Genomic DNA, 23899 nt, shown 5'->3' with positions numbered 1-23899 from the left:
CTCTCTCTCTGTCCCTCCCCCGTTCATGCTCTGTCTCTCTCTGTCCCAAAAATAAATAAACGTTGAAAAAAAAATAAAAATAAATAAAAATAAAAATAAGTAATAGGGGGGCACCTGGATGGCTCAGCCAGTTAAGCATCCAACTTCAGCTCAGGTCATGATCTCACAGTCCGTGAGTTCAAGCCCCGTGTCGGGCTCTGTGCTGACAGCTCAGAGCCTGGAGCCTGCTTTGGATTCTGTGCCTCCCTCTCTCTCTCTCTGCCCTTCCCCTGCTCATGCTCTGTCTCTCTCTGTCTCAAAAATAAATAAAAACATTAAAAAAATAAGTAATAGGAAGAATGACAAGGAGAAGAAGGATTCAGAAAAGGGGCTATTATAAAATCTTGCATCCCAAGAAAAACATAAGTATGAAATACGCCTAATAGAGGAAAATTTGCTTCTAAGATTTAAAAAAACAACAACACAGTTAAAAGCATGATAAGTTCAAGAAGAAATGGGCATAAATACAATCAGTGGGCAAGGCAATCTTTGTCAGTTTATACAGAATCCAAACACTAGTTCTTTAAAAGAACTTCCCTTAATGCTGTAAGTAGCAATGCATATTCAGCATATTGAGTGCCATTACTGTCTAGTTGAGCACAGAAGGATAAGGAACTTTTGATGTCTCTGAATACAAGGTAACTGAACAATCTTGAGGCTCTCAAAAAAACCCAAAAGAACAAAAAAAACCCAAAAAAAACCTCCCAGAAGGATTCATCAGCTAGCTTAAAACACAGAAAAGCTCAGTAAGCCCAAAGAAGCCCCTCTCTACACATAAACCTTCACTTCTCAGGTCACAAGCTGAAAAATGATTCAGATAAGCAATTACCCCAGAAAGGGTTGTCAAGAGAAAAGAAAGTGGTATTGAAACAAAGAGCCACGCCAGCCCTCCTGTAGTGAAGGTGTGTGCAGGTAGCATGAGATAAGCCTGTAGGTTTTATCTTAGGCACATGTCCTCTGCCTGCTCTATAAAACCCCTTCAGGACAGGGATTGATTCTTAATCATTTTCAGATGTTTGCTGAATGTTTGTTAAACTAGTCCACACACAGTCTGTATATGTAATAAAGACATGCCTTTTCATCCACATTTGCCTATTTTTGTCCATCCCCTTACCAGGAAGGCATGTTGGTGTATTAATGACTTGAAAGAGATATTAACCTACCCTTTGTTACCAAAGAATAATTACAGTTATGAAGTCTTTACTTCAAAAATGAGAGATCTTAACTGCTTAGATTTCAAATAATTTCAGTATCATTTTCTAAACAAAGATACGATGCTAGGACAAGATTTGGATAGTCTTAACCAAATTATTAGAGGACTTTTCCCAAAAAAAGTCTCAGCAAAAGAGACTCCCAGCCCTGCCCTTTGCATCTTGTTCCCCAGGCAGCCCCACCTGCCTGATATAAGCATGTATGTGTGTATGCATGAGGACCCCTCCCCATCCTGCTTCGTGGCAATTCTGGAGTATGAGGTATGAACCTGGTGATGGAACATAACAACTGAAAGGGCAGTCCCTTCTCCTGAGTGGCAGGTAGGTTTACCTGGGCCATCTGGGCAGCAGTGTTTCCTTTTGCCCCCAGGAAGACCATGGCCAGGGCAGAAGAGATGCTCACAGGAGAATAAAACACGTTGCGTGAAGGGCTGTCCTGACACAGCATCTTTAAAAGGTGAAAGGCAAAGGTGCCATTTGCTTCAGAAAGGGCATCCATGATACAGGCTCTGGAACCAGAGAATAAAGAGAAAGGCTGCCTTAATACACCTCGGAAGGCTATTGATCAAATATCTGGCAATCTTGGAATTGTACTTGTTTTAAAATAATAAAGCTCATAAACATTTTAAGTTGGAGGAAAACCCATTTATTGTTGCTCCCCATCTGAAAAGTGAGTCCCCATTTTAAGGTAAATAGAGAAGTATGGTACTGGCAGAGATCAAACCAGCTTGAGAGCCTCAGGAATTAACAGCACTAATTCACTGGCACAAACACACAGCACTCAGTCTCCCAGGAGCAGTGAAGTCCAATCCTTTCGTATAAGGACCAGCTCTTCCCACCTGACGAGAAGGACATCAGGGAGAAGGAGGATGGTGTCAGGGAAGCAGGGGAGGGGGAGGAGGGGGAAACTCCCACTGAAAAAATTCTAGTTTCTCTAGCCTGTTCTCTAGCCTGGTCTCCATAATACTGTTTCTCCTTCTTCTGCTTGTTTTTTTTTTTTTTTTAATGTTTATTGATTTTTGAGAGAGAGAGAGAGAGCATGAGCAGGGAAGGGGCAGAGAGAGACAAAGACAGAGGACCTGAAGCAGGCTCCGTGTGCTGTCAGCAACCAGCTGGATGCAGGGGCTTGAACTTAAAAACCCTGAGATCATGACCTGAGCCAAAGCTGGAGGCTCACATGACTGAGTCACCCAGGTGCCCCAATACTGTTTCTTCTTTCATACATTTATGAAGAGCACTTTTGAGAGTTTCAGCTATGCAAAAGGCCACAGTCTCCCTATCTGTCAGCTGATACTTGAGAAATGTTTGAGATTCTGGTACGAGATGACAGACAGGCTGCAGGTGGGTTTAAATTGACTGTGAGGAGAGGACCTTTCATCTACAGTGACTGGTCATCAACCAGCTAGGGAGAGCCAGTGTGCTCTCCAGCTGAGCAGCCCTACCCGCTAGATGGCCAATTAACTCCCGATAGCCCATAACCCAACTCAGAGTGCCCAATGATCCCTAGCCTCTAGACATCACGTGACCTTCAAACACTGGAAAAGAGGCTGAGAAAACTTTGCTTTTGTTTTGTTTTATAATATTTTGCTAACTTAGCAAGATTTGAGAGTTTTACTCCCAAGATTTGGGAGTTTTACTCGATAGAGCAAAAGCCACTAATGGAGACTGTGCACCAGAGGACGAAGACCAGCCCCTGCGGAACACCAGAATAGAGAGGCGAGGAGGAACGGAAAAGGGTACAAGAAAGAGCAAAACTACCAAGAACAGGGAGGCCAGGATCTATGAAGCCACGGAGGTCAGAAGTGTAAATGTTAGTGGGCAGGTTTGCTGACCACACAGCTGAACCTGAACACATGGCCACCACCATCCCCCAGCCCACCAGGCAATTAGGTAAGGGTGGAAATGAGACCCTCACTCACCCAACTGCCATCTCCCTGCCTCCTTCCTGCGGCTCCTCATCCCCTCACACCGATCACCAAGTCCTGCCTTCTGCTGCCCAAATGGCTCTGGAAACCGTATACTTGTGAGCCTGCACCTAGTCTAGACCACCTGCTCCCTCTCCCTGCTGCCTCCTCGGAACAGAACGACCCAGAACGTTCCCCTCCTGGGAACAGACCCCACCCAGTTCACTCCATTTGGACAGCCCTCCTCTTAAATTTCCCATGGCTCAGGGTCCCTGGGTGGCTCAGTGGATTGGCTTCAGCTCAGGTCATGATCTCACGGTGAGATCCAGCCCCACTCCAGCTCTGCGCTGACAGCAGGAGCCTGCTTGGGATTCTCTGTCTCTCTATCTGCCTTCTTCCCCTGCTCGCTCTTTCTCTCTCTCAAAATAAAGAAATAAACTTAAAAAAAAAAAAATTCCCCTGGCCCTTAGGATAAGCTCAAAGCTCACTTCATTTAAAGGGCTTATCCTCCACCTCACCCCCTCGCCTTGCTCCAGCATCAGCTTCTAGCCATCCTGACCGCCTTTCACTCCCTTCAAGGCACCCCTGGGCCAAGGAAAACACCGTTTATCCACCACCCCGACCCCTGCACTGGCTAATGGCACTCAGCTTCCCTCTCCACCCAAACACCCCGGTCTCAGAAGGCTTCCCTTCACGAGCTCCACCCACCCTGGCGGCTGCCTCACTCTTCTCTGCAATTCCGTCTCTCATTGCTTGTGGTCCCACTAGGCTGCAAGCTCCCGCGGCAGGGGCGGTGTGGCACCGCGGGTCCTGCGGGCCGGGAAGAGCGCTCAGGGAAAAGGAAGGGCTCCAGAAGTTTGTGTGGAGTGACTGCAAGAATTAGGATGGGTAAGTAGTGCTCGGATTTACAGCTGCAGAATGGTGATTTCAGCAGGAAAGAGGAGAGGTAGGGAGAGGTCAGTGCGCGGATCCCTAGGAGAGAGATGGGGTGAAGAAGTAGGGCGGCGGGGTGGGGGGGTGGAGGGAGGCGGCTGGAGAGGAAGAGACCTGGGAAGCGCAGAGACAAGACAGTGGAGGAGGGAATCAGGTGGCCTGGGCTCTGGGACCGGCCGCAGCTGCACCACTGTGCGGCTGCGATCCAAAGAGGCTCTGTTTCTGTGAACAGGGCGAGGCACCACCTGATCCGGTTCGCTTCTACAGAGATGGCCCTCGCGTCCAGTGTCTGAGCGCGAGCGCTGGGGGCTCACGTCCTCCGCCGTCCCCGCCCTGCCCCGGGGCGCCCCCACTTGCCACCTTCGGCACCGCCGCGCTCCTCCCGTGGCTGTCGTCCGGGCCTACGCCGACCTCTCCGGGAAGAGCCGCCCCCTGGGTCCAGCTCGCGTCGGGAGGCAGCGGCCGCAGAATTTTATGCTCGCCCCGGCGACCTCCACGCTTCCTGCCCTCCGCTGGGGGCGGTGCGTGAGCTGCGCCCCCGCGTAACCGCCGGCTGGGCGCGGCCAGGGTCTAGTCCCAGGCCTGCTTTGCGGCCGCCCACCACCCCCACCCCCACCCCCACCCTCCGCAGCCCCGCCTCGCGTGTGAGGCCCTGCGGGGGTCACTGGAAGGGCTGACTGCCTCCCAAACCGATTGTGAAAGGAAAAGCACTTTCAAACGGATAGGTGAGTCGGGCTGGTACCGCCGCGCTCGCTCACAAGTGGAGAACACCCCGGGGACGCGAGCGAGGGGCGACAGAACTTAGCCTGGGCTTGTCTACTTCCAGAAGCAAAGGTGGAGTGACAGGCCTGTGGGTCTTATTCCACACCGCTCATCTTACACAGATGAAAGAGTCAGCTAGAATAAAATATCTGCTCAAGATCCCACACTAATTAGCTGTTCTGAACCCAGACACAGAAGCCAGGCGGCCTACCTTCTAGGACCTGAGCCCTTTTCCCCTGCTGGTGTTTGGGCTCTGGTGCTGCTGTGTATGCAGTCGCTACCATTTATCTCCAAAGTGATGGGAACAGACAGACTGAGCCGGACTGCCTCAGCACATGGGGGTGCTGACGCAGGGCGGGCTTGCGGATGGTTGATTCGGTTGTTCGAAAGGTCATCAGATACCCACATTCTTCCCATCCCTCGTGGCCAGTGACCAGAGACCCCAGCAACTAGAAGCCTTTCTTGTTGATGTGATGATGTTCAGAGGAAGAGAACAGATTAAATGACTTTCTGAAGCAGATTTCTCTTCCTATTTCAAATTCAAACCTGAATTAGTGCATTCTCCTGAGGGTCTGAATTAGGGAGAGAGGCAAGCCAGGTAACTAAATGTAAAGAGGCACACACTCTTAGGGGTTAACCCCTGTACTTAATGTGACCCTGACAGTGAGTGCCTCCTTAAATTTCACACCCTGGGTGCCTCCCTTTTCAAAAACTAACAGCGTTATTGAGACCCGTTAACAGACCATAATATTCACTCTTTAAAAGCATACAATTCAGTGGTTCTTAGTCTGTTCACAAAGTTGTACAACTATAACCACTATCTAACTCCAGAACATTGTATCACCTCAAAAAGAAACACCATGCCCATTCATGATTTTCTCCATTCCCTCTTCCCACAGCCCCCGGCAACCACTAATCCATTTTGCCTAGATTTGTCTATTGTGGGATATTATAGATAGAATCATATATAATATAGTCTTTTGTGACTGCCTTCTTTCACTTAGCACAGTGTTCTCAGGTTGATCTTTGCTGGTTCAAGGTAACAGTGATCTATATTTCATTTCTTTTAGTGACTGATGACATAATATTGTGTGTGTGTGTGTCCATTTTATTTATTCATTCATCAATTGGTAGACATTTGGGTTTTTTCTCTCTTTTGTTTGTTATGAATAATGCTACTATGAACATTCACATATAAGATTTTGTTTAGATGTATGTTTTCATTTCTGTTGGGTCTATACCTGGAGTGGAATTGTTAGGTCATATAGTAACTCTGTATTTAACTTTATGAAAAACTGCCAAACTATTTTTCCAAGCAGCTACAAAATTTTATTACCATCTGTGTACATGGGTTTCAGTTTCTCGAAATCTATGGTCTCTTTTTTTTTAACTTTAGAGGGTGTGAAAATGGCATTGCATGATGTTTTAGAGTTGTATTTCCTTGATGACTAATGACGTTGAGCATCTTTTACCTCCCCATGTGGTTACTGGCTCTTTGTAAATCTCCTTCAGGGGAAAATCCATTCAAATCTTTGCTCATTTTCAAATTAGATTATTTGTCTTTTTATTGCTGAGTTTTAACACTGTAGGTTTTTATTCACTTCATCATCATACTGCATGATCAAACTGCTTAAAAGACAAAACGAAAATCTTAAAAGCGATCCAAGAAAAAAGATACAGAAAAACAGAGATGAAAATGATATCCGAGTTTTCTTGGGGAAAAAATGCAAGCAAGAATACAGTGCAGAAACATTTTTAAAATACTGGGAGAAAAAAGAGAAACCATCAATCTAGAACTCTGTATGTTTCAAAAATACCTTTCGAAAATGAAGGTAACATAAAGACTTTTTCAGACATATGAAACCTGAAAGTTCTCACCACCAGCCAACCTTGCATGTCAAGACGTGTGAAAGTAATTCCTTCAGGCAGGCAGAATAAAAATAATAAAGGAACAAGGATGTACCCAAAGGAAGAAGAGCACTGTTAATAAGTATCAGATAAATACACAAGGCTTTCTTTCTTATTTCTTAAATGTCTTTAAAAGATAATATTTTAAATACTATTTTTTTTACATTTATTTATTTTTTGAGAGACAGAGACAGAGCATGAGCAGGGGAGGGGCAGAGAGAGAGGGAGACACAGAATCAGAAGCAGACTCCAGGCTCCGACCTGTCAGCACACAGCCCGACATGGGGCTCAAACCCATGAACCGTGAGATCATGACATGAGCCGAAGTCAGACGCTTAACTGACTGAGCCACCCAGGCTCCCCTAAATAGTATTTTAAGTGTCTTTAAAATAATAACAATGTATTGTGGGGTTCATAACACATATGAAAACAACAGCCCAAAGGTCAACAGAGTCTAATTCTCAAATTTATAGGAAAAAGCAAAGTACCCAACATAGCCAAAACAATTTTGAAAAATGGGAATAAAATTGGAGGGGTGCCTGGGTGGCTCAGTCTGTTAAGCAACTGACTTCGGCTCAGGTCAGGTCATGATCTCACGGTTTCTGAGTTCAAGACCCATATTAGGCTCTCTGGTGTCAGCACAGAGCCCACTTTGGATCCTCTATCTCCCTCTCTCTCTGCCCCTCCCCTGCTCATGCACACACGCGCGCTCTCTCTCTCTCTCTCTCTCTCTCAAAAATAAATAAACATTAAAAAATGTTTTAAAAAGAATAAAATTGGAGGACTTACATTACCTCAAAACTTACTATTAAGCTACAATAATCAAGTATTGTGGTATTGGCACCAAGATACACATTAGATCAACAAAATCAAATATAGTCCAGAAATAGAGCCATGTATATATGATCAGTTGATTTTTGAAAAAGGTGCAAATGCAGTTCAGTGGAGGAAGAATGCTCTTTTCAACATATGCAAAATGAGCTCAAAATGGATCATAGGCCAAAACATAAAATGTTATAGTATAAACTTAAGAGACATTCTCTCTGACTTTGACTTAGGCAAAGAGTTCTTAGATAAAGCACAATACATAAACAAAAAAGTTTAATAAATTGGACTTTGTTAAATTTAAGAACTCCTCTTTGAAAGATGCTGTTATCAAAATGAAAACTCAAGTCACAAGATTTGTGAAAGTATTTGCAAGTCGTGTGTCTGATAGAGAACTTGGTATTTGTAATAATGCTCAAAATTCAATAAACAAACAACCTCTCCCCAATAAAATAATAAAATATGTGTGAGAGATTTAAAAAGGTATCTCACCAGAGAACATATATGGATTGCAAATAGACACATGAAAAAATGCTGAATATTAGAGAATTAGAGAATGCAAACTAAAACCTCAATGAGATAACATTATACACCGATTAGAATGGTTAAAATTACCAACACTGATCATACCAAGTGTGGGTGAGGATACAGAGCATCTGGAACTCTCATTTGATCTACTGGGTAAAACTATCTTGGAAAAAAATTTTGCATTTTCTTAAAAATTTAAACCTGCCATATGACTCAGCTATTCACACTCCTATGTATTCACACAGGGAAATGAACACATACGTTCATACAAAGACTTTGCAAATGAACGATCATTGCAGTTTTATTTGTAATAGTTAAAATCTTTGCAACAGCCCAAATATCCAGCAGCAGATGAATGGAAGCAAACTGTAATGTATCCATACAATGGGATATAACTTTGTAATTAAAAAATGAACTATTGATGCACACTGTATGGATGAATCTCAAAATAATTATACTGAGTGAAAGGAGCCATACCCAGAAAGTACATGCTGTATGATTCCATTTACATAATACTCTATAAAATGCAAATTAACCTATAGTGGCAGAAAGCAGAGTAGTGGGTGCCTGAGACTGAGGGTATGTGGGTAAGATGGGGCAAGGAGGGATGGGAGAGAAAGACTGAAAGGTATAAGAAGAGCCTTTAGGGTGTGATGGATATGCTAATTATCTTGATCATGGTGATGGTTTGACCAGTGCCTACAATATCACAACTTATCCAATTGTACATGTCAACTATGTGAAGTCCATTATATTCATTATACCTCAATAAAATTTTTAAGTAATTTTTTAGAGGACAAAAAAAAAATTAAAATTTGTAGATGCCTGTTTCCCAGTCCTATGGATTAATTTTTTCCCCAAATCCAGTTTAGAAAGCACGGTCCCTGAAATGGATGTGGTCTAACCAGGAACATAGTCTAGCTTGGTAGATTTTAATAAGAGCTGTAATGTAAATGGCTCAGGTAACAGACCAATGAGCCGTGAATCCAAAGTAGAAGCAGGAGCAACCATGATTCAGTCCAAGTCTTAAAAAATAAGCCAGGCAGCAGTCAGTGATGGTGCAAGTGGGAGTGTAAATCAGTTATTTTTTGGAGACCAATTTGGAAGAAGCCTTAAAATATGCCCAACTTTTATCTCAACAGTATTATGTTTAGGAAGGCTTCCTTTAAAACATTAAGGAATGAGCAACAGTACGGTACATAATATAACAGTGCAGCATGTAATATAAATAATTTAAATTACCCAAATTGTCTACAAGTAAATAGATCACAAAAAATATGGAAAATCATACAAGTCAATTAAGGTTCATAGTAAGTAGGTGCTAATAGAAGTCTATGATTAACTTGTGTGAAAGTTTAACTTGTGTTTATAAGTTTTTATTTCCATACATATTGTTGGTTGGAAACCCTCCTAGGAACTTCCTTGGAAGAATATGAAACCAGCTACATGCTCGGAGGGCAGGGAGAGACTGAAGAAAGAGGCAGGCCACTCCAGGTTGGTAGACAGGTGACAGTTTTATTAAGCTTGGCTTGTATTGGGTGGCAGCAAGATGAATGGATCCCAGCACCCACCCACCAAATCTTAAAAAGTTTCTAAAGAGACCTTAACTGAGTTCAGTCACATACACCATGCAGATATTTTCCACGCCACATCAGTCTCAAAACCGTGTCCTTGGAGCAGTCTCTGCAAGTGGGAAAGGTAAGTGAAACCCACATACCCAGGACAGGGGAGAGAGTGTGTGGAGCCTCTGAGGGCCTGGATCCAGCTCACAGGTCAACTGGCAGTCATGCCTTTTCAATGACCTTCCCCAAGGAAGGGGATATATAAAAATATACACATCTCACCATCAACAGTAGTGATTGCTGGGTGTGGATTTGTGTGGAGTTATTTCTAGAGAATGTATTATATGTCCTGGAGGGTGAATGGGGATAGCTGAACTGTCACCAAGGTTCTGGTCTAAAGGCTGTTGAAGGCAATAGCATTATGAGATACAGAGCCTCATGATCCCCCAGGGGACAGTTAAGATACAAAACCTGCTATAACTCCCTGACACTCCTTGAAACTAGATGTGCTCCCTGCCTGCCTTCACATAGCCACCAGGTGCATATCTGGTTAATGTCTAAAGATCCTCTGTGCCCTCTTTCCATGCTGTGATCTTCTTTGATACTTCTATCTAATGAGATAGGAAATAAAGGCTGTGTGCAGGCTGCTGTGGCTGCTGCTGTCTCCCAGAGGCAGCCCTGCATGTCCACTCACGTCTGTCTGAGAACTTCTTCAGTGCGTGGCCACAGATCTGTGGACAACTTAAATTTTATTCATATTTTCTATAGTCCAAATTTCTGCCACGACACATATTCTTTTGTAATCAAAATATACATTAATGTAGGGAGATCTTTTCTTTAGCAAGAGATACGCCTGAGCCACATCGGAGCATGTGTGATAAACACAGGCCATTGTTCCCAGGAGCTGGTGAGTATGTGAGGGTTTCCTTGGGGGCTTCAGGAGAACTAGGCAGAGTTTGGTGTGTGCTTCCAGGGACAGAGATGGAGAGGGCTGCAGGCTTCTGCTTCAGAGTACCACCTCCTAGCCCAGTCCTGAAGCTCATTGCTAAGGCCTGGACATGTACCTCAGTTATTTCTACAAGGGACTCTCTGAGATATGGAACATGCAGGGCTGTGTGTGGCACTGAAGAAGACACTGAGGGATACTGCCTCAATTGTTGAAGAGACAAACCCCGGGTGGCTGCAGGGTTAACATGTCAAGATCTCTGGCTTTGTGAGCCACAGGGCCTGGGCACTGGCATTTCCTGAGGAGGTTGGCATGAGTGGGCAGCAGAGCTCTGATGTGATCCCAGGACAGAAGAGCAGAGGACTGGTCCATGGATCCCTGAGATACTCCAAAAACACCCACAAATAGTAAGCACAGTCTGAGAGGGGAGCCATCCCAGATTATAGAGGGAGGGCAGAACCACTCAAGGACACCTCAAATATTGCAAAACAAGCATCAGCCCCAAACATCACACATCCAAAGCCTCAGTTATTCAAGCAGCTGTGGAATGCTCCCAACAAACATTCACAAACCACCCAAGTGCACACATTTTATTTTGCCATGCAAATTGCTACACTGATTTGGTCACTCAAGATTTAAATCAAGGCAAGGTAGGCAGAAGGGGAAGGGAGGACATGGCCAGCAACCGTGCCTTTTTATGAAGAGAACCCACTACAGAACAAAATGCTGCCAGTTTTGTGGTGCCAGAGGAAGAGAAGAAAAGGACCGTCCGTGAAGTCTGGGTTCTGTTCTGTGGCCCAGGCAGTCCTGAGCACAGACACTGCCTCTGTGCCTTCTTCACTAGTCCCTTTGCAAGGTTTCTGTGCATGACCTTGGACACACACTTCTTATTAACATTCCAGGAAAGTTGGCCTTGGCTTCCTTAAACACACCAGTCCTAAACTTCAAAAAAAAAGACTCCAAGCTGTAAGTCTCCTCCAGCTTTAATCTGTGGAGGAGAAATTGAACTTTCTTTAGTCAGCTTTTTTGGATTTGTCCAGGATCTGAACTTCTCAGATGTTAGTGTTTTTTCCACCTGGAAAAACAAAGTTAAATCCTAGAATCCAGATAACATAATGTGCCCATGCACACATGTATTATCCCCCACCTGTCTCCCAGCACCCACACCCCCGGTGTAACTACGTGGGAAGTTCTGGTCCAAGACAATGCACAGATTTTTTCTTCTTATAAACACACCAAAACTCTTCCCAAATTCTCATGTTTTCCCTGTCCTAGGGACACAAGAGTAAAACAGCTACAAAACAACTAAGGCCAGCAGAGTTTTTCAAAAAGAACTATTTTTCCCTAAACTAATTTAAAATATTTAATCTGAAATACCTAATTCAAAATTCTTATAATCGATTGTTACATTTACTGACATTACTGTGAGTCAGAGGGCAGTCTGACAAAGGAGAGACAAAGGTCGTAGCTCTCTCTAACTAGGGAAGAGGAGAAAATCAAAGATTATCTGTGCAGGAAGGGTGGGCTCTTCCTGAGAGCTGAGAGCGGAAATGGGAATTACAAAAGCATAACTTCCGGCATCTCCCATTTGCCCTCACTTGCAAGCTAGCTGCCTGCCCTGGAGTCAGCCTGGCCCCTAGGAGCTGTCACTCATTCTGAGTGTCCACAGGGAAGGAGGAAAGGAGATACAGGGGCTTCCACTTGTATCTGCTCCTCCCCTTACCCAGAGCTCCAGTGAGCGCTCCTCTTCAACGACAACTCATGGGACATCAGCTCTAGTTCGTCTCTACTAATTTTCTTCAAGTAGCCATGAAAGATCTCACCTGTGTCCCCACAAGAGAAGCACATTCTGGTCCCATGAGAGAAGGCAGGGAAATCAGGCAGGCCCCTCGCAGCACCCAGGACAGCCGTGAGCTGGAGCTGGCCCTACCTGTGGCAAGAGGCCATTGTCAAACTTCCAGGAACTTTGCAAGCCAGTTGTTAAAATCTTGGTAATTAAAGTCAGCCACGGAGAGAGCATTTATACCACAGGAACCAGCAAACATCATTATTCAGGGCCTCTTCCTCCCCCACCCAACACATACACATCCCTTTTGGATCTGCTGAGCCAGTTTGCCACTGATCCTCTACCTCCCACATACAAGTTTACTTTTCCATCCTGAACTCTCTTCCTTTCCTGTTAGAGAGAGAGGTCTCTCCTCCTAAGAGAAGTTCCTCACTTGTGGTTTAGATCCTTGCTACTCACAGTGTGGTCCATGTGCCAGCAGTATCTGTATTATGTGCAATCTTGTTAGAAATAAAAACCTTGAGTCCACACCCACACCTACTGAACAGAGTCTGCATTTAAACAAGATTGCGAGGATAGCCATAACAAGGTAGCACAGATTGAGTGGCTTGAACAACAGAAATTGTATTTTCTTGCAATTCTGGAGGTTAGAAATCTAAGATCAAGGTGTCAACAAAGTTGGTTTCTTCTGAGGCCTCTCTCCTTGGCCTGTAGATGGCCATCTTCTCTCTGGGTCTTCACATGGTTCTTCCTCTGTGTCTATGTCCAAATCTCCTCTTCTTATAAGGACATCAACCGTGTGGGGTTAAGGCCCACCCTAACGACCTCCTTTTCACTTAACCACTTCTTTAAAGACCCCATCTCCAAATATGGTCACATTCTGAGTACAGGAGGGTAAGGACTTCAACATATGAACTTCGGAGAACACAACTCAACCTATAACAATTTTTAGACACATTAATATTTGAGAAACACTGACTAGATCAATCCCTACCCTCTTTTCTAATACTCTTGTTCAATGATTACTGAGTCTTCAACAAGCCCCTCCCTTCAGAATAAAGAATAATGTCCTTATATTTTTGGCACACTCTCTTAGCTTCATCAAAACATGTCCTTACCAGCAATTCAATACCCAGTAGAAATGCATATACATGTTCACAAAAAGACATGCAGTGGTATTCATCGAGCGCTATTTGTAATAACCCAAAGTTGGAAAGTCCCCGAATGCTGGCTTGTGGATGGAATTAGAGAAACGAGCTCAGGCTGGAATCCACAGACACTCAGACTCACTGCTTAGGGCTTACCATGGCCAGATGGGTATTGCTGTCAGGAGGCAGAATGATATTGTGTCTTCCTATGCATAGGGCAGCCCCAGGTCTGGTGTTTGGATCTGTCTATAAACCCTGTTTTAAAGTTGTTTTTTTTTAATGTTGATTTCTGAGAGGCAGGGGAGGGAGACGAAGTGCAAGCAGGGGAGGGGAAGAGACACAGGAAGACACAGAATCTTAAGCAGACTCCAGCCTCTGAGCTGTCAAAACAGAGCCCAACGCAGGGCTCAAACCCACAAATTGTGAGATCATGACCTGAGCTAAAGTTGGATGCTTAACCAACTGAGCCACCCAGAAGCCCCTATATACCCTGTTTTTAATTTATCTGGCTTAAATATCATATATACTGTTTCTTTTTCCTAACAAAAACAGGAAATCAAAATTAGATTACTGAAAAATGAGCATAGTTTACCCCCCAAAATGACACATCTAACTGGAAGAACCCCTCAGGGATAGATAAGAGAGTTTTTACCTCTGTGTTTTTATGCTGATAAATGTAAAATATTCATCAGTACATCTTAGTGTTGAGTACAAAGTGCTATTGTTCCCACATATCAAATAGAGAGAATAGAGTGGCAAATATAGAGAGACATAAACTTTCTATATTAGTTTTGGAAGGAATTGTGTTTTTTTCTCTTTTGAAAACCTGCATAAAGAAATACCCCCATGGATCTTCCAATTTAAAAGTATTTCTCAGGGTACCTGGCTGGCTCAGTTGTATAAGCGTCCAGCTTCAGCTCAGGTCATGATCTCATGGCTCGTGAGTTCAAGGCCTGTATCATGTTCCTTGCTGACAATGCATCTGCTTGAGATTCTCTCTCTCTCTCTCTCTCTCTCTGTCAAGGTGCATAAATAAACTTAATTTTTTTTTTCTCCAAGGGGCACCTGGGTGGCTCAGTTGGTTAAACATGGGACCCTTGATTTCAGCTCAGGTCATGATCTCATGACTCTTGAAATCCAGCCCCCCCATGGGGTTCCGTGCTGACAGTGCATGGAGCTTGCTTGGGATTCTCTCTCTCCCTGTCTCTCTGCCCCTTCCCTGCTCATGAACTCGCTTGCTCTCTCTCAAAACAAATAAAATAAACTTAAAAAAAAGTATTTCTCCAAGTTAAGAGGATCATCAACTAATATTCCAGCCTTTGGGGAAAAGGTTCTGGTGAGAAAAGGTATTGTTGGCCAAAGGGAGTTATCCTTCCATCCTGAAGTTATATCATATAAATATAACTATATAACTATAAAGCTTAAAAATGTATTCAAATATATTTTATACTTTATATATTTGAGTAATATGTATATTAAGTTGATGGAGGCCAAATCCAAGCTATTGATCCCATCCATCATCACATTCAAAAGGGAGTGTAGGAAAGGGTTTAATGTTAGCCTTAACAGTCTTAAAAACGGTAACACTTTTTTCCTGAGCTCAGAATTGTAGAGTCCTCAATCTTAAGACAACAAATATGCATCACTGGGACTCAGGGCCAAGATGGTGGAGCAGCATGGAAGTTTTTTTTGCCTCTCTCATCCCTGAAATGCAGCTAGATCAACACCAAACCATCTTGCACACCTAAAAAACTGATCTGAGGATTAACACAACAATCTGGACAACTGGAACCACAGAACTCAGCAGGTATAGGGTGTGGAGAGGAGAACTGGGAGAGAGAAGCTGCGAGGGTAGTTGCTTGCAGAGAGAGGATGAAGACAGGTGGAGAGTACAGAAACTCCCCCCCCCACCACCACAGAAAGCAGCTGGAGAGAAAGATAAAGAGTGGAAACAGCCATAAGAGACTTAATAAGAAAGGGAGAAGGGAGAAAGGAGAAAGGAGAGGGTTTAAATTCCATTAAGTCTCTATAAACAACAGAGTGCAGAATCTGAAACTCTGCAGATACCTGGAGGGGCTCTGGTGGGAAGGGTGAATCCCCAGGAGCAGACAGCCAAGTCTAAGGGGGCCTCAGGCCACACGGGGAGAGGCGGTTCCTCTGCTGAGAGGGCATTTGGTAGAGGCTGTGCGGCCTCCCCACAGGAAAAGGTCCCAGCAAACCCCAGAGAACAGCCACGTTTGCTGGTGTTGGAAGAAGGCCATTAAGGGTGAAGCTGGGCACCAGATATGTGTTGTGATTTACCATAATCTTTGCAATGCTGCTGCTACATGATCCTGTGAACTTTTTCTGGGGCTAGATGGCACCTGGCCACAGTCTCTGGGCATGTGCAGCAGCATGGTTGTGCAAACATTTCTGGGTACTGGCTGGTACCCAGCCATTGATCAGCAAGACCCTCCCCCAAAGGATCAGAGCAAGTCAAGCAACAGGGTCCTCAGAAGTGAAGGGTTTAGAAACACAGCTCCATCTGAGATAATACTCAGGAGGGAAGTGCCACCTGACAGGCTAATGGTCTAGTAATGGACAGAAGCAGAAACAAAAAGGGGTGGTTGATTACCTGTGGGGGGAGCACAGAGTTCTGATACTAGAGACTGGGTAGCTGGGTAACACATTTTCACCCCTCCCATGCATGTGCATACACGCCTACACACGCCACACATTCCACTCCAGTATACTAAGCAGCACTATCTAGTGGAGAACGGAGCACGAACCACGCTCTAGAGGAACACCACAAGTCTCTCCGCCTGTGTAGTTTACGGACTATAAAGTGCATCTTAGTTTGACTTCTAGGGGAAACTGGATGTAATTTCAATCATATTTAATTCTGTTCACTGGTCCATCTATTCAATTTTTTTCTTTTTTTTTCTTATTCTTGAATACAGAAAGAGAAAAAAATGTTTTTATTTTCCATTTTTATAAAAAAGATTTTAAATTTTTTTTCCTAATATATTTTTTTACGTTTTTGGAAATTTTTTTAAAATTCTATTTTACTTTCATTTCATTTTATTCTATTTTACTGTATTCATTTTTTTAAATTTTCAAACGTTTTCCTTTTCTTTTTTTTCCCTTTTCTTCCCCTTTTTTCTCTATTCTATCAAGCTTTTCTCAACAACCAGACCAAAACACACCTAAGATCTAGCATCCTTTATTTGATTTTTTTGTGTTGTTGTTAATTTTTAAATTTTATTTATTTATTTTCATTTATTTTTTATTTCATTAATTCTTTTTCTTCCTTGAAAATGACAAAACAAAGGAATTCACCTCAAAAGAAAGAACAGGAAGAAATGACAGCCAGTGACTTAACACAGATACAAGCAATATGTCTGAACCAGAATTTAGAATCACAATAATAATAATAATACTAAGCTGGGGTTGAAAAAAGCATAGAGTTCCCCTCTGCAGAGATAAGAAAAGTAAAATCTAGTGAGGACAAAATTAAAAATGCTATAACTAAGATGTAATCTCAAATTGATGCCATGGCATCAAGGATGGATGAAGCAGAGCAGCGAATCAGCGATATAGAGGACAAACTTATGGAGAATAATGAAGCAGAAACAAAGAGGGAAACTAAGGCAAATGAGCACAATATAAGAATTAGAGAACTACAATGAGTTCTGACGCATTAAAAAGGAATAACATCCAAATCAAAGGAGTCCCAGACGATGAAGAGAAAAAGGGGTAGAAGGTTTATGTGAGCAAATCACAATGGAAAACTTTCCTAGCCTGGGGAAAGACACAGACATCAAAATCCATGAAACACAGAGAACTCCCATTAGATTCAACAAAAATTGACTATCAACAAGGCATATCATAGTCAAATTCACAAAATACTCAGACAAGGAAAGAATTATGAAAGCATCAAGGGAAAAAAAAGTCCTTAACATATAAGAGAAGACAGATCAGGTTCATAGCAGATCTATTCACAGAAACTTGGCAGGCCAGAAAGGAGTGGCAAGGCATATTTAATGTGCTGAATTGGAAAAACATGCAGCCAAGAATTCTGTATCCAGCAAGACTGTCATTCAAAATAGAAGGAGAGATAAAAAGTTTCCCAGACAAACAAAAATTAAAGGAGTTTGTGACCACTAAACCAGCCCTGTAGGAAATTTTAAGGGCTACTCTCTGAGGGGAGAAAAGATGAAAATATAAATACATACATACCAAAAGCAACAAAGATTAGAAAGGACCAGAGAACACCACCAGAAACTCCAACTCTACAAGCAACATAATGGCAATAAATTCATATCTTTCAGTATTCACTCTAAATGTCAATGGACTCAATGCTCCAGTCAAAAAATGGAAAAGAAATCAAGATCCATCTATATGCTGTTTACAAGAGACACATTTTAGACCAAAATACACCTTCAGATTGAAAGTAAGTGGATGGAGAACCATCTATCATGCTAATGGTCACCAAAAGAAAGCCTGAGTAGCCATACTTATATCAGACAATCTAGATTTTAAAATAAAGACTGTACCAAGAGATGAAGAAAAGGGCATTATATCATAATTAAGGGGTCTATCCACCAAGAAGATATAACAATTGCAAACATTTATGCTCCAAAGGTGGAGGCACCCAGATGTATAAATCAATTAATCACAAACATAGAGAAACTCATTGATAACAATACGATAATAGTAGGGGACTTCAACACCCCCACTTACAACGATGGACAGATCATCTAAAAAGAAAATCAGCAAGGAAACAATGGCTTTGAATGACACACTGGACCAGATTGACTTAACAGATATATTCAGAACATTTCATCCTAAAGCAGCAGAATACACATTCTTCTCCACTGCACATGGAACATTCTCCAGAAGAGATCATATAATGGGACACAAATCAGCCCTCAACAAGTACACAAGATGGAGATCATGCCATACATATTTTCAGATCACAACGCTATGAAACTCAAAATGAACCACAAGAAAAAATTTGGAAAGACAACAAATACTTGGAGACCAAAGAACATCCTACTAAAGAATTAATGAGCTAACCAGAAAGTTAGAGAGGAAATTAAAAAGTACATGGAAGCCAATGAAAATGATAATACCACAGTCCAAAATCTCTGGGACCCAGCAGAGGTGGTCATAAGAGGAAAGCCTGTAGCAATCCAGGCCTTCCTAAAGAAGGAAGAAAGATCTCAGATACACAACCTAACTTTACACCTTAAAGAACTGGAAAAAGAACAGTAAATAAAACCCCAAAACAGCAGAAGACAGGAAATAATAAAGACTAGAGCAGAATTCATTACTATAGAAACCAAACAACAGTATGACAGATCAATGAAATCAGGAGCTGGTTCTTGGAAAGAATTAACAAAAATGAAAAACTCCTAGCTAGTTTGATCAAAAAGAAAAAGGAAAGGACCCAAATAAATAAAATCAAGACTGAAATAGAAGTGATCACAACTAACACTGAAGAAATACAAACAACAATAAGAGAATATTATGAGCAATCATACACCAATAAATTGGGCAATCTGGAAGAAATAGACAAATTCCTAGAAACATATAAACTACCAAAACTAAAACAAGAAGAAATAGAAAATTTGAACAGACTCATAACCAGTAAATAAATAGAATTAGTAATCAAAAATCTTCCAATAAAACAATAGCCCAGGGCCAGATGGCTTTCCAGGGGAATTCTACCTAACATTTAAAGGAGAGTTAATACCTATTCTTTTGAAGCTGTTCCAAAAAACAGAAATGGAAGGAAAACTTCCAAACTCATTCTATGAAGTCAGCATTGCCTTGATTCCAAAAACCAGACAAAGACCCCACTAAAAAGGATAACTACAGACCAATTTCCCTGATGAACATGGATGCAAAAATCCTCAACAAGATACTACCCAACCAGTTCCAACAGTACATTAAAACAATTATTCACCATGACCAAGTGGGATTTATACCTGGGATGCAGAGCTGGTTCAATATCCACAAACAATCATTGGGATAAATCACACCAATAAAAGAAAGGACAACAACCACATGATCCTCTCAACAGATGTAGAGAAAGCATTTGACAAAATATAGCATCCTTTCTTGATAAAAACCCTCAAGAAAGTAGGGATAAAAGGATCATAACTCAAGATCATAAAAGCCATACATGAAAGACCCACTGCTATTATAATCCTCAATGGGGAAAACCAGAGCTTTCCCCCTATGGTCAGGAACACAACAAGGATGTCTACTCATGCGACTGTTATTCAACATAGTATTGGAAGTCCTAGCCTCAGCAATCAAGCAACACAAATAACAAAAGGCATCTAAATTAGCAAGGAGGAAGTCAAACTTTCACTCTATGCAGATGACATGATACTCTACAGAAAACCCAAATGATTCCACAAAAAAACTGATAAAACTGATCAATGAATTCAGCAAAGTCACAGGGTATAAAATCAACCCACAGAAATCATTTGCATTTCTATACACCAATAATAAAGCAACAGAAAGAGAAATAAAGGAATTGATCCCATTTACAATTGCACCAAAAACCATAAAATATCTAGGAATAAACCTAACCAAAGACGTGAAAACTCTATACACTGAAAACTATAGAAAGCTTATGAAAGAAATTGAAGAAGACACAAAAAATTGAACAATATTCCATGCTCATGGATTGAAAGGACAAACATTGTTAAAATGTCAATACTACCCAAAGCAATCTACATGTTCAATGCAATCCCTATCAAAATAACACCAGCATTTTTCACAGAGCTAGAACAAATAATCCTAATATTTGTGTGGAACCAGAAAAGACCCCGAATAGCCAAAGCAATCCTGAAAAAGAAAACCAAAGCTGGAGGCATCACAATGCCAGACTTCAAGATGTATTACAAAACTGTAATCATCAAGACAGTCTGGTACTGGCACAAAAATAGACCCCCAGATCAATGAAACAGAATAGAGAACCCAGAAATGGACCACAAATGTATTGTCAACTAATGTTTGACAAAGCAGGAAAGAATATCCAATGGAATAAAGACAGTCTCTTCAGCAAATGGTGGTGAAAAAACCGGACAGCAACATACAGAAAAATGAAACTGTACCACTTCTTACACTATACACAAAAATAAATGCAAAATGGATGAAAGAGCTAAACATAAGACAGGAAGCCATCAAAATCCTTGAGGAGAAAGCAGGCAAAAACCTCTTTGACCTGGGCCACAGCAACTTCTTAATCAACACATCTCTGGAGGCAAGGGAAACAATGGCCAAAATTAACTATTGGGACCTCATCAAAATAAAAAGCTTCTGCACAGCAAAGCAAACAATCAGCAAAACTAAAAGGCAACCAATGGAAAGGGAGAAGATATTTGCAAATGACATATCAGATAAAGGGTTAGTATCCAAAATCTATAAAGCACTTATCAAACTCAACACCCAAAAAACAAATAATACAGTGAAGAAATGGGCAAAAGACAGGAATAGACACTTTTCCAAAGAAGACATACAGGTGGGACGCCTGAGTGGCTCAGTTGGTTAAGCGTCTGACTTTGGCTCAGATCATGATCTCACTGCTTGTGGGTTCGAGCCCCACATCAGGTTCTGTGCTGACAGCTCAGGGCCTGGAGGTTGCTTCAGATTCTGTGTCTCCCTATCTCTCTGCCCCTCCCCTGCTCATGCTCTATCCATCTCTCTCTCTCAAAAACAAATAAGCATTAAAAAAAAGACATCCAGATGACTAACAGACACATGAAAAATGCTCAACATGACTCATCATAAGGGAAATACAAATCAAAACCACAATGAGATACCACTTCACACTGATTAGAATGGCTAAAATTAACAACTCAAGCAACAACAGATGTTGATGAGGATGCAGAGAAAGAGGATCTCTTGCACTGCTGGTGGAAATGCAAACTAGTGGAGCCACTCTGGAAAACAGTGCAAAGGTTCCTCAAAAAATTAAAAATAGAACTACCCTATGACCCAGCAATTGCACTACTAGGTATTTATCCAAGGGATATAGGTATGCTGTTTCAAAGGGGCACATGCACCCCAATGTTTATAGCACCACTACAGACAATGGCCAAAGTAAGGAAAGAGCCCAAATGTCCATTGACAGATGAATGGATAAAGAAGATGTAAGATATGTACGTATGTATATATGAGATATATATGAGCTATGTATGTATACACACACACACACACACACACACACACACACACACAATGGAGTATTACTCGGCAATCAAAAAGAATGAAATCTTGCCACTTGCAACTATGTGGATGGAACTAGAGGGTATTATGGTAAGCGAAATTAGTTAGAGAAACACAAATATCATATGACTTCACTCATATTTAAGATACAAAACAGATGAACTTAAGGGCAGAGAAGCAAAAGTAATATAAAAACAAGGAGGGGGACAAAACATAAGAGATTCTTAAATACAAAGAACAAACTGAGGGATGCTGGAGGAGTTGTGGGTGGGGGTATGCACTAAATGGGTAAGGGGCATTAAGGAAGCCCCTTGTTGGGTTGAGCACTGGGTGTTATACATAGGGAATGAACTACTGGAATCTACTCTTGAAATCATTATTGCACTATATGCTAACCAACTTGGATGTAAATTTATAAATAAATAAATAAATAAATAAATAAATAAATAAATAAATAAATAAAATTAAAATAAAGATATCCATCACAGGGATTCACACACTGATAAAAATTAGAAAGTACCAATCATTTATCCATACTGAATTAAATAAAGATGGTACATTTATAGGTGGAGAAAAAAAGGCAAATAGGCATCATTGTCACCTACATTGCAAGAAAGTGAGTAAATGTAGAGCATGATAGCATGATACACACGTGCTGTCTGTCTCCGTGCTCCAGGGCTGAGAGGAAACTTACCTCCAATCCAAACCACACTGCCAAGGACAGAAGATGGATTTGACTAAGGATGAAAAAACAGAACTTTGAATATGAAAATGATTTTAGGTTTTTTTCTCTCTTCCCCCCAGTAAAAGACACACAGGGGACATGAAATCCATTCAGCAAAAGATTAAGAATTGAGATGTTTTGAAATAAGTTAATTATTTTTGTCCATCAAAATCTTTCCCATCTTATTAAAGTTGTAGTATCTGAAAAATATTTCCATATCTGGTTGACCTTTAAGAGTCCTCCCAGATAAAAGATAAACAGGGTCCCAAAAAGGAAGCATTTTTCAGGGATTTCCCAGCGCTGTCCAGAAGGGAGGAGGTTTAAGTATTTTTTGAAAATCACTATTTCATGACCTTACAGACCCAAGACAAATAACAGAATTGTGTTGCTGGCCTGGGGATCCAGCAAGCACACACAAACAGCCCTCTGATAACCGAGTCACAGGGCTAAACCTGAAAATACTATGCCCCAGCTAGACATAGTCCCTCTTTCCTTCCTGACTCAGAGACCCCCCAAGCTAGCATCTCACACCATCACTGTGTGACCTAGCTACTTGTCTTTTCTGTGACTCTTCTGTATCCTTAGCACAGGACAGCCTCTCTAGATCTGCCTCAGGGAGCTCTGAGAGGATTCCTTACAAAGAGCACAAATACTGAGTGGGGCTCTATTCCGTAAAAGTTTCCACAACTTTGAAAACACTTTTTCCCCCTCTTTCCATGTTTCTACCATAAATACTTGCACAGGTTATGCTGCATTTCAAGATTCATTACTCAATTAACAAAAAAGTATAACCATCTACTATCTGTCACTGTGCTAGGTGCTTGGCATCAAGTTCAAGACACAGTATCTGACTTGAGGTGACTCAGAGCCTGATGACAGAGGCCGAAAGTATAGAGAGGTACTTTCAGGGTGTTATGAGAAAATGGATGGTGGCAGCTATGATCCCCCAATGCCAAGAATTTCCCTGTCCCACACTTATACTCCATATGGACTCCATTAACTTCTGTCCCCCACACCAGACTGTAGGCCTTATGATGGCCTCACTTTCCTACACTCATTTTCTGTCAACAGCATCAACCACCACAGTGTCTGAAATATATTTGTGGAATGACTCAAAGGCTTCATAGTGGGATGTGATTATTTAAAAATATAGGTCTCCAACTGAACAAAAAGAGAAAAAGCATTTTAAATCTGGATCGTCATGGTAACTTAAGAGAACAGAGAGTAAGAAAGGTCTTCTGGGAATGGACTGGAATAGGTCTGGGTGTGTGTGTGTGTGTGTGTGTTTTCAGGGTAGGGGTTAGGGAGAATGCAATGGCAGGGAATGATAATTGAAAATTAATTCTGAGGCCAAATCAGGAAAGAACTATAAAATCTACAGAGAACTCCCCATAATT

The 23899-nt window shown here is 41.9% G+C and overlaps 1 protein-coding gene across 6 annotated transcripts in view; it reads right to left on the bottom strand.

Moving 5' to 3' along the window:
- The window catches only part of SERPINB9 (serpin family B member 9), a 60011-nt gene that overhangs the window by 7979 nt on the left and 28133 nt on the right, over positions 1–23899 (bottom strand). Inside the window, exons 1-2 of one of the 6 annotated variants that reach the window (XM_019419898.2) lie at positions 5061–5245; positions 1582–1759 (exon numbers count right to left, since the gene is read on the bottom strand). In XM_019419898.2, coding sequence (XP_019275443.2) covers positions 1582–1749 — 168 coding nt within the window. In that variant the 5' untranslated portion in view covers positions 1750–1759; positions 5061–5245. The other 5 variants (XM_019419897.2, XM_019419901.2, XM_019419900.2 and 2 more) reach the window with 5 other exon arrangements.

Source organism: Panthera pardus, unplaced genomic scaffold (genome assembly GCF_024362965.1).
Source record: "Panthera pardus isolate Hobbes unplaced genomic scaffold, ASM2436296v1 HiC_scaffold_17, whole genome shotgun sequence".
In the NCBI taxonomy this organism is placed as follows: Eukaryota; Metazoa; Chordata; class Mammalia; order Carnivora; family Felidae; genus Panthera; species Panthera pardus.
Note: the sequence above shows the minus strand (reverse complement) of the source record. Positions and strands in the feature narration are given on the sequence as shown.